We start from the raw sequence: 13071 nt of genomic DNA, 5'->3' as shown, positions 1-13071 counted from the left end.
AACTCGTCCCTTAACTGCAGTCTCAATATCTGATGTAGTCCCATGCCTGCTCTAAACCAAAGTTTTTACCTGCTTTTAGATTTCCTTTTAGGTTTTGGGTATTAGCTAGACCAGAGATCTGCAAACTTGATCAGTAAAAGCCACCTTTGCCACTTTCAATCCATTAAAATCGGTCTGCAGACAGATTTTAATGTCTAAACTTTACAATGAGAAGCTCTTAAAGTTGTTAGTAGACTATAGTTTTGACTTATAAAACTGGATCGATGCATTGATAACATTGCATTTAGAAGTTCAAAGGTGACTATTGATACCCGTAGGTAGATTTTTGTGCAGCAGGAGAGGGAGTCTGACAGTACATGCAGATATTTTAAAAGGCAGGACAGTAAAATAACAGTTGTGATACAAACATAGCTGGGTGCTCACAGGCTCACTGACAGGTTAAAGAGTGAATAAATAAATGGAAGGAACCGCTACAATACCACTATGAAGACTTGTTGAAAATATGATAAAGAAGGTACAATAAATAGATAAAAAATCAGGTTGAACTTCATTACATAAGACCCAAGAGTAAAGTGCTTTCAGTACTGATTTAGAAGGGAAATGGCAGCAGCTGCTCCTGCAGCGGCTCGTCTTAAGTTTCGGGGCTTTAAATCTCCGTCCAGATGCCAGGAACTGGAACTGTCTGGCCAGGGGATGGAGTCATTGTTAGAAATGGCGCTTACGGTTTTAAATAGCTATTTTAATATGTTTTTAAATTGTGTTGACACGTTTAAGTCTCTTTTTAACTTTTCTACTGGTGTTCCTGATTTTGACATTTTTTGGGGCTTTGACCTTGGTTGTTTTTGACATTCCAGCTGCTGTTTCTTTAAGCCTTTTCTAACTATTTTGTGTATATATTTGCTTTATATCTTTACTAGTTGTCTTAGCCATTTGAACAGTTTTCTCTTTTTTTCCCAAGTTGTTTTGGGCACTTTAAATCGTTTGAGGCAGAGTGTGATGGGCTGAGGATGAGGATGTGGAGGTAGAGTTTAGGATGTGGTGACAGTGGAGCATCTTTGGAGGAGGGAGACAGGGGACGCCATCTTGTTTGTTTTAGTGAAAAAGGGAGGGAGGAGGAGGAGGAGGAGGAGGAAAACATCGAGCAGCTGCAGCAGCAGCAGCGACACCGGCAGAGGAGCACAGAACGCGGCTCGGCGGTGAGTCTTTCCCGGTCTATGTGAAGGTGGTGCTCGGTACATCAGGGATGCAGAGACACGCGGGCTTTAGAGGGATTGACAGCGGCTAATCGTTAGCCACTGTCACCTGTCTGCCCGGAGCGTCATGAAGCTCACTGCGGCGCGAGCGTCATGAAAAACCGCGCTAAAGGGAACGAGCTCGCCCTGTTGCCATGGCAAACGACTCCTTTCTGTTTAGAGAAGATAACATAGGCGCGTGCATTGCATTTTAAAGTCCTGCAACGACATCTTCTTTTTTCTTTTTATGGATATATATATATATGTAGAATAAATGTGCACCTGATACATAAATGCTCCGATTAACACCTCACCTTCACACCTAATGTAAATAAGCAGACACCAGGAGTAACAAAGAAAACAGGATGTGCGTTAACATTTATATAAATAAAACAAGTCATTGAGTGCAGGAATAACATTTAGCATGAAAATTGCTATAAAATCTGCAGTTTGCATGTTCTCTCTGCGCAGGTGATATAGTGGTCATGTTTCAATTGGAAGGTCGCGGGTTCGACCCCCGTGTGTGTGTGTGCGTGTGTGTCTCGGTCAGAGTAACATTCACTCACTGGCTCCAAATATTAGATAAACTTTATTAGTCCAGGATTTGACCTCATCTGCCTTCGGAACTGTCGTCATTTTTCAGCTATTGTTACGGCGGGGAGACAGAGGCTCAAGCGCAGAAAGTCACCAGAACAAAGATGAAGTGAACCAAGGATTTTATTTAACAAACGAAATAATTTTAGACTTTAGACTCCTCCAGAAGAGATAAAGTCTTGGGGAGAGTGGCTCACGGGTCAGGCTAGCGTGGACGGAGTCAGGCTGACGGAGCGAGGGGACGTGTCCTTGTCCGGACGGGGGCTCCCGGGAATCAGCACCAGAGCCGAGTACAGAGCTGATTGGGGCAGAGCAGGTTGAAGCTGTGGTCCAGTGGGTGGCGGCCGAGGCAGTGTGGGACGAGCTGGTGCTGGCTGGGCCCGAGCGTGGAGTGTTGAGCAGGTAGCAAGAGGTAGAGTTAACAGACAACACCACAACTCCTAACTCTTGTTGATTTTACGGTCCCGCGTCGAGTGGAGTGAGGAGCCCGTTTAAAAAGCAGAGCCACTCCTCCAAAACGCCTCCACCTGCTACCCGCAGCTGTACTGAATCCTGGTAATTAACCCAGCCAGCTCTTCCATCCCAAACACCACCTCCAGGCACGCCCACCTGAAACACACTGCAGGGAAAAAAGCACACACCTGCAGCCAATAACCCCTCCCCCTAAGGGGCTGCAGGAGAGCTGATCATGACAGTACCCCCCCCCTTACGTGCGCCTCCTGGCGTACAATTGAGTTGCCCCGGGTTCAGGCGGTGGAACTCCCGGATGAGTTCCCGATCCATAATGCGACTTCGGGGCACCTAGGAACGTTCCTCCGGACCATAACCCTCCCAGTCCACCAGGTACTGGAGACCACGCCCCCGGCGACGAACGTTCAACAATCGCCGCACGGTGTAGACAAGGCCACCATCCAGCATCCTGGGTGGTGGAGGGGGGCGGGCCGGAGGGGACAGGTCACTCTCCTTCACCGGTTTGACCTGAGACACGTGGAAAGTGGGGTGAATTCGCATTGAGGAAGGTAATTTCAACCGTACCGCACTCCGGTTGATGATCCTTTGGATCTCGAATGGACCCACGAAGCGTGGGGCGAGCTTCCTTGATTCCACCCGCAGTGGAAGGTCCTTGGCCCTCAACCACACCTTCTGCCCAGGGATATAGCAAGGGGCCGGAGAGCGCTTCTTATTAGCCTGTCGTTCCATCTTGCGGGATGACTGGAGTAGCGCTGCCCGGGCCTGCCTCCAGATCCTACGGCATCGCCTGACATGGGCCTGTACCGAAGGAACCGCCAGTTCTTGTTCCTGGGACGGGAAGAGGGGGGGCTGGTAACCCAGGGAACATTGGAAGGGAGACAGGCCAGAAGATGAGTTGACCAACGAGTTATGTGCATACTCAACCCAGGCCAGATGGTCACTCCAGGCTGAGGGGTTCTCTGCAGTTACACATCTGAGAAGGGTCTCCATCTCTTGGTTGAGTCGCTCTGTCTGCCCGTTAGACTGCGGATGGAAACCCGAAGACAGGCTCACCTTAGCTCCCAGTGCGGTGCAGAACGCCCTCCAAACTTCTGACGTGAACTGAGGGCCTCGGTCCGACACAATGTCCAAGGGAATGCCATGCAAGCGAAAAACCTCAGAAACCAGCAGGTCTGCCGTCTCCTTTGCAGTGGGTAGCTTGGGTAGGGCCACAAGGTGCGCTGCCTTTGAAAAGCGGTCAATAATAGACAAGATGGTGGTCTTACCCTTAGAAGTTGGCAGGCCAGTGACAAAATCCACTGCAATATGGGACCAGGGGCGGGTCGGGATGGGCAGTGGCTGGAGGAGACCGGAACTGGGTTGGTTAGAGGTCTTATTGCGGGCACAGATGGTGCAGGCCGCTACAAATTCCCGGGTGTCCCGATCCATGGTAGGCCACCAGAATCTTTGACGCACCACTCCCAAGGTGCGGGTGACGCCAGGGTGACAGGAGAACCGGGACGAGTGACCCCACTGCAGGACCTGGGAGCGTACAGGGACAGGAACAAACATTGTGTTAGCAGGTCCACCACCTGGGTCCGGTTGTAGCCGGAGGGCCTCTTGGACCAAGGCCTCGATCTCCCAGGTGAGAGAGGCCACTGTGCAGGTCTTAGGCAGGATTGGGACAGGTTCAGATGGGGGTTCCTCAATGGAGAACTGACGGGACAAGGCATCTGGTTTGACATTGCGGGATCCTGGGCGATAGGTGAGTGTGAACCGGAAACGCCCAAAAAACAGGGTCCAACGGGCCTGGCGAGAATTTAGTCTCTTGGCAGAGCGAATATATTCCAAGTTCTTATGATCCGTCCATACAATGAATGGCTGCTCAGCTCCCTCTAACCAGTGCCTCCATTCCTCCAAGGCCATCTTGACAGCCAATAGTTCCCGGTTTCCAATGTCGTAATTGCGTTCTGCCGGAGAGAGACGTCGAGAGAAGAATGCGCAGGGATGGAGCTTATTGTCTGACGCGGAACGCTGTGAGAGCACCGCTCCCACCCCCGAGTCTGAGGCGTCCACCTCCACCACAAACTGACGACCGGGATCTGGCTGGACGAGAATAGGTGCTGAGGTGAACCGGAGCTTTAGGGTCTGAAAGGCCTGGGCTGCTTCACGAGTCCAAACAAATGGTCGAAGGGTTGAAGTCAAGGCGGTCAGGGGAGCAGCGGTCTTGCTGTAGTCCCGGATGAATCGTCTGTAGAAGTTGGCAAACCCGAGGAATCGCTGGAGCTGCTTCCGATTCTCAGGTTGCGGCCAATCCTGAACCGCCGAGACCTTGCTGGGATCCATCCTCACCTCCCCTGGCGAGATGATGTAGCCCAGGAATGACACCGTGGTCTTGTGGAACTCGCATTTCTCCGCCTTTACATAGAGCCGGTTCTTGAGGAGACGCTCCAGGACTTGGTGGACATGTTGAGTGTGTTCCTTAACATTGCGGGAGTAGATAAGAATGTCATCCAGGTAGATGAAGACAAAGCGATCAACCATGTCTCTGAGGATGTCGTTCATGAGTCCTTGGAAAACTGCAGGGGCGTTAGTGAGTCCAAAGGGCATCACAAGGTACTCAAAGTGTCCCAGCGGTGTGTTGAACGCTGTCTTCCATTCATCCCCCTCACGGATGCGTACGAGGTGATAGGCGTTTCGAAGGTCCAGCTTGGTGAATATAGTGGCGCCGTGGAGTGGAGTGAACGCAGAGCTGAGCAGAGGTAAAGGGTACCGGTTCTTGATGGTGATGTCGTTGAGTCCCCGGAAGTCTATGCACGGTCGTAGTGAGCCGTCCTTCTTGCCCACAAAGAAGAACCCGGCTCCTACTGGAGAAGAAGATGGTCGAATGAGGCCTGCAGCCAGGGACTCCCGAATGTAGGTCTCCATGGCGGTGCGTTCAGGTCGGGACAGATTATACAGGCGGCTGTGAGGCAGCGTGGCTCCTGGTAAGAGGTCAATAGGGCAGTCATATGGGCGATGTGGGGGCAACGAGAGAGCCTTGTCCTTATCGAACACTGGAGCCAGGTCACGATATGCCTCAGGGACCAGGGAGAGGTCCGTGGCATCCGGGGGTGCAGGCCTGGTGGGCGTAGACGGAGTCAGGGCCGACCGCAGACAGTGGTTAAGGCAGAAGGCGCTCCAGGAACTGACCTCCTCCCTCACCCAGTCGATCCGCGGGTTGTGAGTACGCAACCAAGGGTACCCCAGAACCAGCGGGGGGCGAGAGTGGTCGATGAGGTGAAAGGAGAGGATCTCCTGGTGGTTACCTGCAAGCACCAGAGTGACGGGGACAGTCTTATGGGTGACCCGAGCCAGATGGAGACCGTTGAGAGACTGGGCTTCTAATTGGGATTCCAAGGGGACAGACGGGATGCATAGTTGTTCTGCTAACTGGTAGTCCATGAAGTTCTCCTCTGCTCCGGAATCCACTAACGCAGAGACCATCAGAGTCTGGGTCTGGAAACAGAGCGTCCCGGATAATTGGAGTCGCTGGGGGGCATTAGAGAGGTTTTGGCTCACCAGTAACCCCCTTACTACTGGCGGGCCCGTCCTTTTCCCGGGCGTGTAGGACAACGGGTGATGTAGTGTCCCAGTTCACCACAGTAGAGGCAAGCGTCATTAGACCGGCGTAGTTGTCTCTCCTGCGGGGTGAGCTGGGCATGTCCAATCTGCATGGCTTCTGGCTCGGAGCTAGGACCTGGGGAATCAGCCCGCGGCTGTCTGGGGAGTGCAGGAGTCCAGTGCAGAGATCGCTCGCGGCGACGCTCCCTGCGACGGTTGTCGATCTGGATGCTAAGTTTAATCAGCTTGTCGAGGTCTTCAGTTCGGTCTCGGGTGGCGATCTCATCCTGGAGGTGATCCTGCAATCCCCGGTAGAATGCAGACTGGAGCGAACGGTCATTCCAACCACTACCCGCTGCTAGGGTCTGGAACTCGATCGCAAATTCAGCCACACTGCGGTTGCCCTGGCGGATGAGGGTGAGTCGGTCACTGGCCTCCCTTCCACGAACTGGGTGGTCAAATATCCGCTTCATTTCATCCGTGAACGTCTGGTACGAGCTACACTCAGGAGCCTGGCCCTCCCACAACGCTGTTCCCCAAGTTCTGGCGGTTCCAGACAGGAGTCCAATAAGGTAGGCAATCCGGGATCGGTCGGAGGAATAGGACTGGGGCTGTAGTTCAAACACCAGGCCCACCTGGGTCAGGAAGGCCTGGCATGATCCCAGATCACCTGCGTACCTCTCTGGAACGGGAGCAAAGGGTTCTCTGAAGTGGGCTGCAGGAGGTGGACCCAGGTCTGGCACTGAGACCGAAGGCTCAGGTAACCGGAGGGCCGGGTTCTGCTGGACAGTCAGGCTGGTCATCTGGGAGGTCAGGCTGGCCACCTGGGAGGTCAGGCTGGCCACCTGGGAGGTCAGGCTGGCCACCTGGTCTAGAATTGCCCGATTGTTGACTACTAGGCTCTGCAGAAAGGCGTCATGCTGACCCAGTCTGGCGTCTTGGCTCGAGAGGCACTGCTGGAGAGACTGGTCCATATCTGATCCTGGCTGGTGATCTGCTGAGCTCATCTTGGCGGGACCGTACTGTTACGGCGGGGAGACAGAGGCTCAAGCGCAGAAAGTCACCAGAACAAAGATGAAGTGAACCAAGGATTTTATTTAACAAACGAAATAATTTTAGACTTTAGACTCCTCCAGAAGAGATAAAGTCTTGGGGAGAGTGGCTCACGGGTCAGGCTAGCGTGGACGGAGTCAGGCTGACGGAGCGAGGGGACGTGTCCTTGTCCGGACGGGGGCTCCCGGGAATCAGCACCAGAGCCGAGTACAGAGCTGATTGGGGCAGAGCAGGTTGAAGCTGTGGTCCAGTGGGTGGCGGCCGAGGCAGTGTGGGACGAGCTGGTGCTGGCTGGGCCCGAGCGTGGAGTGTTGAGCAGGTAGCAAGAGGTAGAGTTAACAGACAACACCACAACTCCTAACTCTTGTTGATTTTACGGTCCCGCGTCGAGTGGAGTGAGGAGCCCGTTTAAAAAGCAGAGCCACTCCTCCAAAACGCCTCCACCTGCTACCCGCAGCTGTACTGAATCCTGGTAATTAACCCAGCCAGCTCTTCCATCCCAAACACCACCTCCAGGCACGCCCACCTGAAACACACTGCAGGGAAAAAAGCACACACCTGCAGCCAATAACCCCTCCCCCTAAGGGGCTGCAGGAGAGCTGATCATGACAGCTATAGATCAATATTGATCTTCTTTGTGACTCGTCCAACCAGTTCATCCATTCACCTGTAACTTCGAGCATCAACAAGGCATCTCAGCCAAAGGTGTCAGTCATCAGGGAGGGAAAAGCTGCTGATAAGAGAGAGAGGAAAAAAATCATCAGGGACAAAGAGAGCAGTGGGAAACGATGTAGACAGACAGAACCAGCAGATGGCGGTAATGCAACTTTATGGATGCTTCCTGTCGTTAAACACAAAAGAAGAGGAGAAGAACTTGGACTGTTGCCATACCGAGCCATGGTTTAGAGAATTCTCAATCAATTTGCCTCCTGCTGGTATTAACTAGACAAACATCTGCATCATGAAAGCTCCCACACGACAATGAGCGGATCTGTTACGCTCTGTTTTACTACATCTGAGTCCTGATTTCAATTCTGTGTTTTTGTCTTTGTCCTGTTTTGTTTTGTTTTTCCCCTCCAGGCCCGACGCCTCCCCCCTTCCCCCTTTCCCTGGTGGTGAGGAGGCGCCGAGACGATGTTTTATGCCCACTTTGTCCTTAGCAAACGAGGGCCGCTGGCCAAAATCTGGCTGGCGGCCCACTGGGACAAGAAGCTGACCAAGGCACACGTGTTTGAGTGCAATCTGGAGAGCAGCGTGGAGAGCATCATCTCACCAAAGGTCATTTCCTTTCACTGCTCGCTCCTAACGGCTTTAAAACAGCTTGTTGTGTTTGTTGAACTGTACATGGGATGCCAACGGTTCAAGAGGATGGCTTTGTATTGAATCATCGCCTTGTGATTTCATTTGATTCAGGTGAAAATGGCTTTAAGGACGTCGGGTCATCTCCTGCTGGGGGTGGTGAGGATCTACCACAGAAAGGCCAAGTACCTGCTGGCAGATTGTAACGAGGCCTTCATCAAGATCAAGATGGCGTTTCGACCAGGTTGGAAACACTAAATCAGTCATTGGATTCCCTGAAGCGGTTGGGAAGAGTCGGTGGAGAGGCTCATGCTCTGTCTGTGTGACGTTTTAGGTGTGGTGGATCTTCCAGAGGAGAACAGAGAGGCGGCGTACAATGCCATCACCCTACCGGAGGAGTTCCACGACTTTGACCAACCGCTGCCAGACTTGGAGTGAGTCCTGTTTATTCCTGACGGGGAAATTCCAGCAGGAAAATACTTCTTTTTTGTTTGTTTATTTCCAGTCGGCAAAATATAAAGCCACTACGACTTGCTGCTTTAGATATTGTTTTTTTTAGCAAGGAGAGGAGTCATAGCCCACGTGGTTGAGGTAGAAAGAATATTTCAACTCCAGGAACACTTCAGGCCATGGTTGATACACACACTATTTTCATATTCATAATGTCATCCACGCTTGTCCTCTGACTGCACGTTTAACCCATTCTAATTTTAAGAATCCCTGAAAGGTCGCCGCACCGATCCCACGGAAAGGCAACAAATGGGCTTTCAGGCTGCTGGTAAATTCAGAATTCCTGACGGTGCTTCTGTGTCTTTTGTGCAGCGACATTGACGTGGCTCAGCAGTTCAACTTGAACCAGAGCAGAGTGGAGGAGATCACCATGAGAGAGGAGGTGGGAAACCTCAACCTGCTGCAGGACAATGACTTTGGTGAGCGTCTTCACTTCTCTTTATTTGACCATATTATTCTATATATTTTTGGGGTCATTTGAAACAGTTTGAATAACCATTTTACTCATTAGCCTCAGCTTTGCCATGTCACAGTATATTTCATTATGTTGTCTGGCGCAGCTGACTTTGGAATGGACGACCGGGAGATGATGCGAGAGGAGAGCGCCTTCGAGGTGGAGATCATGGGAGCGTCAGCCTCCAACCTGCTGCTGGAGGCGGAGGGCGGAGCTAACCCGATGGCCGACAAGTCCAACCATCTGGAGTACGACGACCAGTACAAGGACGACTTCGGAGACAACCCCATGGAGAGCCACGAGGGAGGAATGCTGGGTAAGATCTGGCGGTGTCGCACACCGTCAAACGTTTTTGTTTTTAGAACCCGAGAACTGAAACACGACACGTCAATCCTACTCATGTAATGTGCAGTGGACAAGCTGCTGAGTAACGAGGATGGAGGCGGCATCTTCGACGACCCTCCTGCCATCACACAGAGCGTCATGATGCCTCAGGACCACGGAGACGACGAGGACGACTTCGATGCCCTCTCAGGTCAGCCGCACTCAGCCGGGCTCCACAGTGTGGCGCAGACTCATTGTTGTCTATAATGCAGAAGACTGACCGAGCTGTTATTAATGTTAAACATTAATGTTTTCCTCACTGTGTGGCGTTAGCCGGAGCCCCGGACAGCCCGGATTCCGGTCCGACAGAGCCTCTGCCCACCATGGCCGACCAGGCAGAACAAACCAACCTGGTTCACAACGAGGAGGAAACCTTCGCTCTGGAGCCCATCGACATCACAGGCAGCTGCTTTTCCTGTTTCCCAACGGCTCGTTTTCTCATCCCGCTCAACGCAGCGTCTTCTAACTTTAGTCTGAACATCGGTCTCAACTTCAGGAGGACGATCTTCTGACTGGCTTTGGAGCGAAGAAACTTTCATCATTAGAAAAAGAAATAAATCTGAAATAGAACAAATATACAAGAGGGAAAACTTAGTTTAGAAAGGAATGAAAGTTTGGCCAAACATAAAACATCAAACCAGAATACAATGATCAAAACCGTCATGACATCTGAAGCTCAACATTTACTGTTTTGGACCAAACATTTATATTTTCCTGAAGATTAATAATAAGAATAATAATTATAATTATTATCCTCTGACTGGTTCCTGATGTTTCGTGCTCGTTGCAGTGAAGGAAACCAAGGCGAAGCGTAAGAGGAAGCTGATTGTGGACAGCGTGAAGGAGCTGGATAGTAAAACCATCCGGGCGCAGCTCTCCGACTACTCGGACATCGTCACCACGTTGGATCTGGCTCCTCCCACCAAGAAGCTGATGATGTGGAAGGAGACCGGGGGCGTGGAGAAGCTCTTCTCCCTCCCGGCTCAGCCCCTGTGGAACGCCCGGCTGCTGAAGGTGAGTTTTCAACGGACGCAGTTCCACGCGGCCACTCGTGCTCTCGTCACGCCCTCATTTCTTCTCGTGTGCAGATGTTTACAAGATGCCTCACGCCGCTGGTACCCGACGAGCTGAGGAAGAGGAGGAAGGGCGGAGAGGCCGACAGTCTGGATGAGTTCCTGAAGGATCTGGAGAACCCGGAGGTGCCCAGAGAGGAAACCGCCGGACAGCAACAGAAAGACATCATGGGTGAGAGAATGGATCTGTGTGTGTAGATTCACGTCACACAAAGTGTGAGTTTACTTTAGTGAAATGGCTTTAAGGTGAAGTTTTATTCCTCCTGTGTTGATTGACTGACCTTTGCAGGGCTGATAAGATGCAAACGTACAAATGCAAGAGAGAAGAATAGTGAAAAACAGGCAGCATGCATGATGAGATGACAAATTGTTCTAATTCACAGTGAAAACAACCCACTTGGTGTTAAGCTTCATTAATTAATTAATTAACAGTTTTTCTGCATTCGAACACCAAACCCGGTTCAGATTCCCCAATAAACCCTTTTGAAGAGTTCAGAAACAAAGCGAGTACACGATGACAGGAATCGTGTGAGGATTGTCTTCCAGACCAGACCATCATGGAGGAGGCCAGCGTTCTGCAGACGTCGGCTGTGGAGGGGAGCAGGACGACGCTGGACGAGGCCGCCATGCCGCCTCCTTCCTCCCAGAGGAGCTTAAAACGCAAAGCGCAGGACACGGAGCCGGCTCTGCCCGTGAGTACAGCCCTCCTGCCACTGACCGACACCAGAATCATGTTGTAATGCTTTCATGATTTTCATTTATCTACCTTTCTGATTGGCTGTAGCCACTGAACTGTACTGCTGTGACCTCTGACCTCCCGCCCTCCAGATGGGAGCCTTGGACCAGCTGCAGCAGCAGGAGTCTGAGGTATCTGCTGCGTCCCAGCAGCTGGAGACAGCCAGCGTGGATCTGCCTCCGGAGGAAAGCACCACCAACATCAGCCAGCTGATTGATTTGGACCTGCTGGTGGACAAGGACAAGAAGAAGAACGACGACGACTCTGACGACGAGGTGAGACGGAGATCCACACACTGACCACACACTGCTTCTCCATGACTCATTGACACAGATACATCCATCATCTATACATCTCTCTCTCTCTCTCTCTCTCTCTCTCTCTCTCTCTCTCTCTCTCTCTCTATATAAAATTAGTTTAGAATTTTTTTTTTTTATTGAATTTAAAAGTTTATTTCGGACATGTGGGCACAAATGAAATTATTATAACAACAAAAATACAACAGAGCAAACATAACAGAGCAAAGTAAATATTTATTTATATTTTTATAAAGAGACTAAATGCAATTCAAATTGCCATACAGGTGATTTGAGACATTAAAGGCAAAACATTTTTAAATGTCATTGCACATATAGAAATCTACACATGTATGTCTATGTTTTCTATATGTGCACATTCATAGAAACACTGGTGTGTGTGTGTGCGCGCGTGTGTGTGTGTGTGTGTGTGTGTGTGTGTGTGTGTGTGTGTGTGTGTGTGTGTGTGTGTGTGTGTGTGTGTGTGTGTGTGTGTGTGTGTGTGTGTGTGTATGCGTATGCGTGTGCATGTGTGTGTGTGTGTGTGTATGTGTGTCAGGAGGAGGAGGTGCAGGGAGGAGATCAGGACCAGGAGGAGAGGAGGTGGAACAAAAGAACCCAGCAGATGCTTCATGGCCTCCAGGTACTGAAGTGAAGTTTACAGTTTCTGAACTTACAAAAGTTCAGTTGTATTTATTGAATTTACTGTTTCACGTTGTTTAGTGGCGGATGTTTGTGGTTGTTGGAGAAATGGATGTTTTCTAACGTCTTATGTAATAGTGAGACGTGCAGTGAAACACTAACTACTTTCACCAGTAGAAGAACCAATGTCTCCGCCATCTTTGATGAGTCCAACACAAGTTTTCAGATCAAAACCCACCACGACCAATCAGATCTCCCCGTCCTGACTGCCTGTCTCCCCCCCAACAGAGGGTGATGGCCAAAACAGGCGCCCAGTCGGTCAGCCTGCTGGATCTCTGCAGGAACAACAACCGAAAGCAGGCGGCGGCCAAGTTTTACAGCTTCCTGGTGCTGAAGAAGCAGCAGGCGGTGGAGCTGGTCCAGGAGGAGCCGTACAGCGACATCGTAGCCACGCCCGGCCCTCGCTTCCACATCATCTGAGAGAAGCGCTCCGAGGAAGCTCCGCCGTCAGGCCGGTCTGCTCATCTTAACAGTTATTCACCTGAATCATGTGGTGCTTTCGTGTCGGGCAGTGTGAGGGGGGGAAGAAAGGTGACTTGGCTTCGTAAAGAAGATCGCAACTCCAAACAATATCCACTTTAATACCGAGTTATGTTTTTTTTAATGAAATGTCTTTTAGGCCTCGTTCTTCCCTCATTCTCTGCCTATTTTATTTATTTATTTATTTTAGACTTTATAGAAAAAT

At 50.9% G+C, this 13071-nt stretch overlaps 1 protein-coding gene across 1 annotated transcript; it reads left to right on the top strand.

The window, feature by feature from the left end:
- Positions 1-8066: 8066 nt before the first annotated feature.
- LOC308122454 (double-strand-break repair protein rad21 homolog A-like) lies at positions 8067-12806 on the top strand (the record flags this gene model as incomplete). Its single annotated transcript, XM_080484261.1, has 13 exons — positions 8067-8210; positions 8346-8475; positions 8566-8665; positions 9054-9160; positions 9302-9511; positions 9608-9730; positions 9853-9981; positions 10370-10593; positions 10668-10824; positions 11199-11344; positions 11481-11663; positions 12244-12327; positions 12615-12806. 13 exons carry the CDS (start codon positions 8067-8069, stop codon positions 12804-12806), a joined length of 1929 nt encoding a protein of 642 aa, XP_080340387.1.
- Positions 12807-13071: the final 265 nt, after the last annotated feature.

Source organism: Lipophrys pholis, assembly GCF_963383615.2.
Source record: "Lipophrys pholis genome assembly, chromosome: 17".
NCBI classification, from domain to species: domain Eukaryota; kingdom Metazoa; phylum Chordata; class Actinopteri; order Blenniiformes; family Blenniidae; genus Lipophrys; species Lipophrys pholis.
The sequence above is the reverse complement of the archived record's forward strand: the minus strand, read 5'-3'. Positions and strand labels throughout refer to the sequence as shown.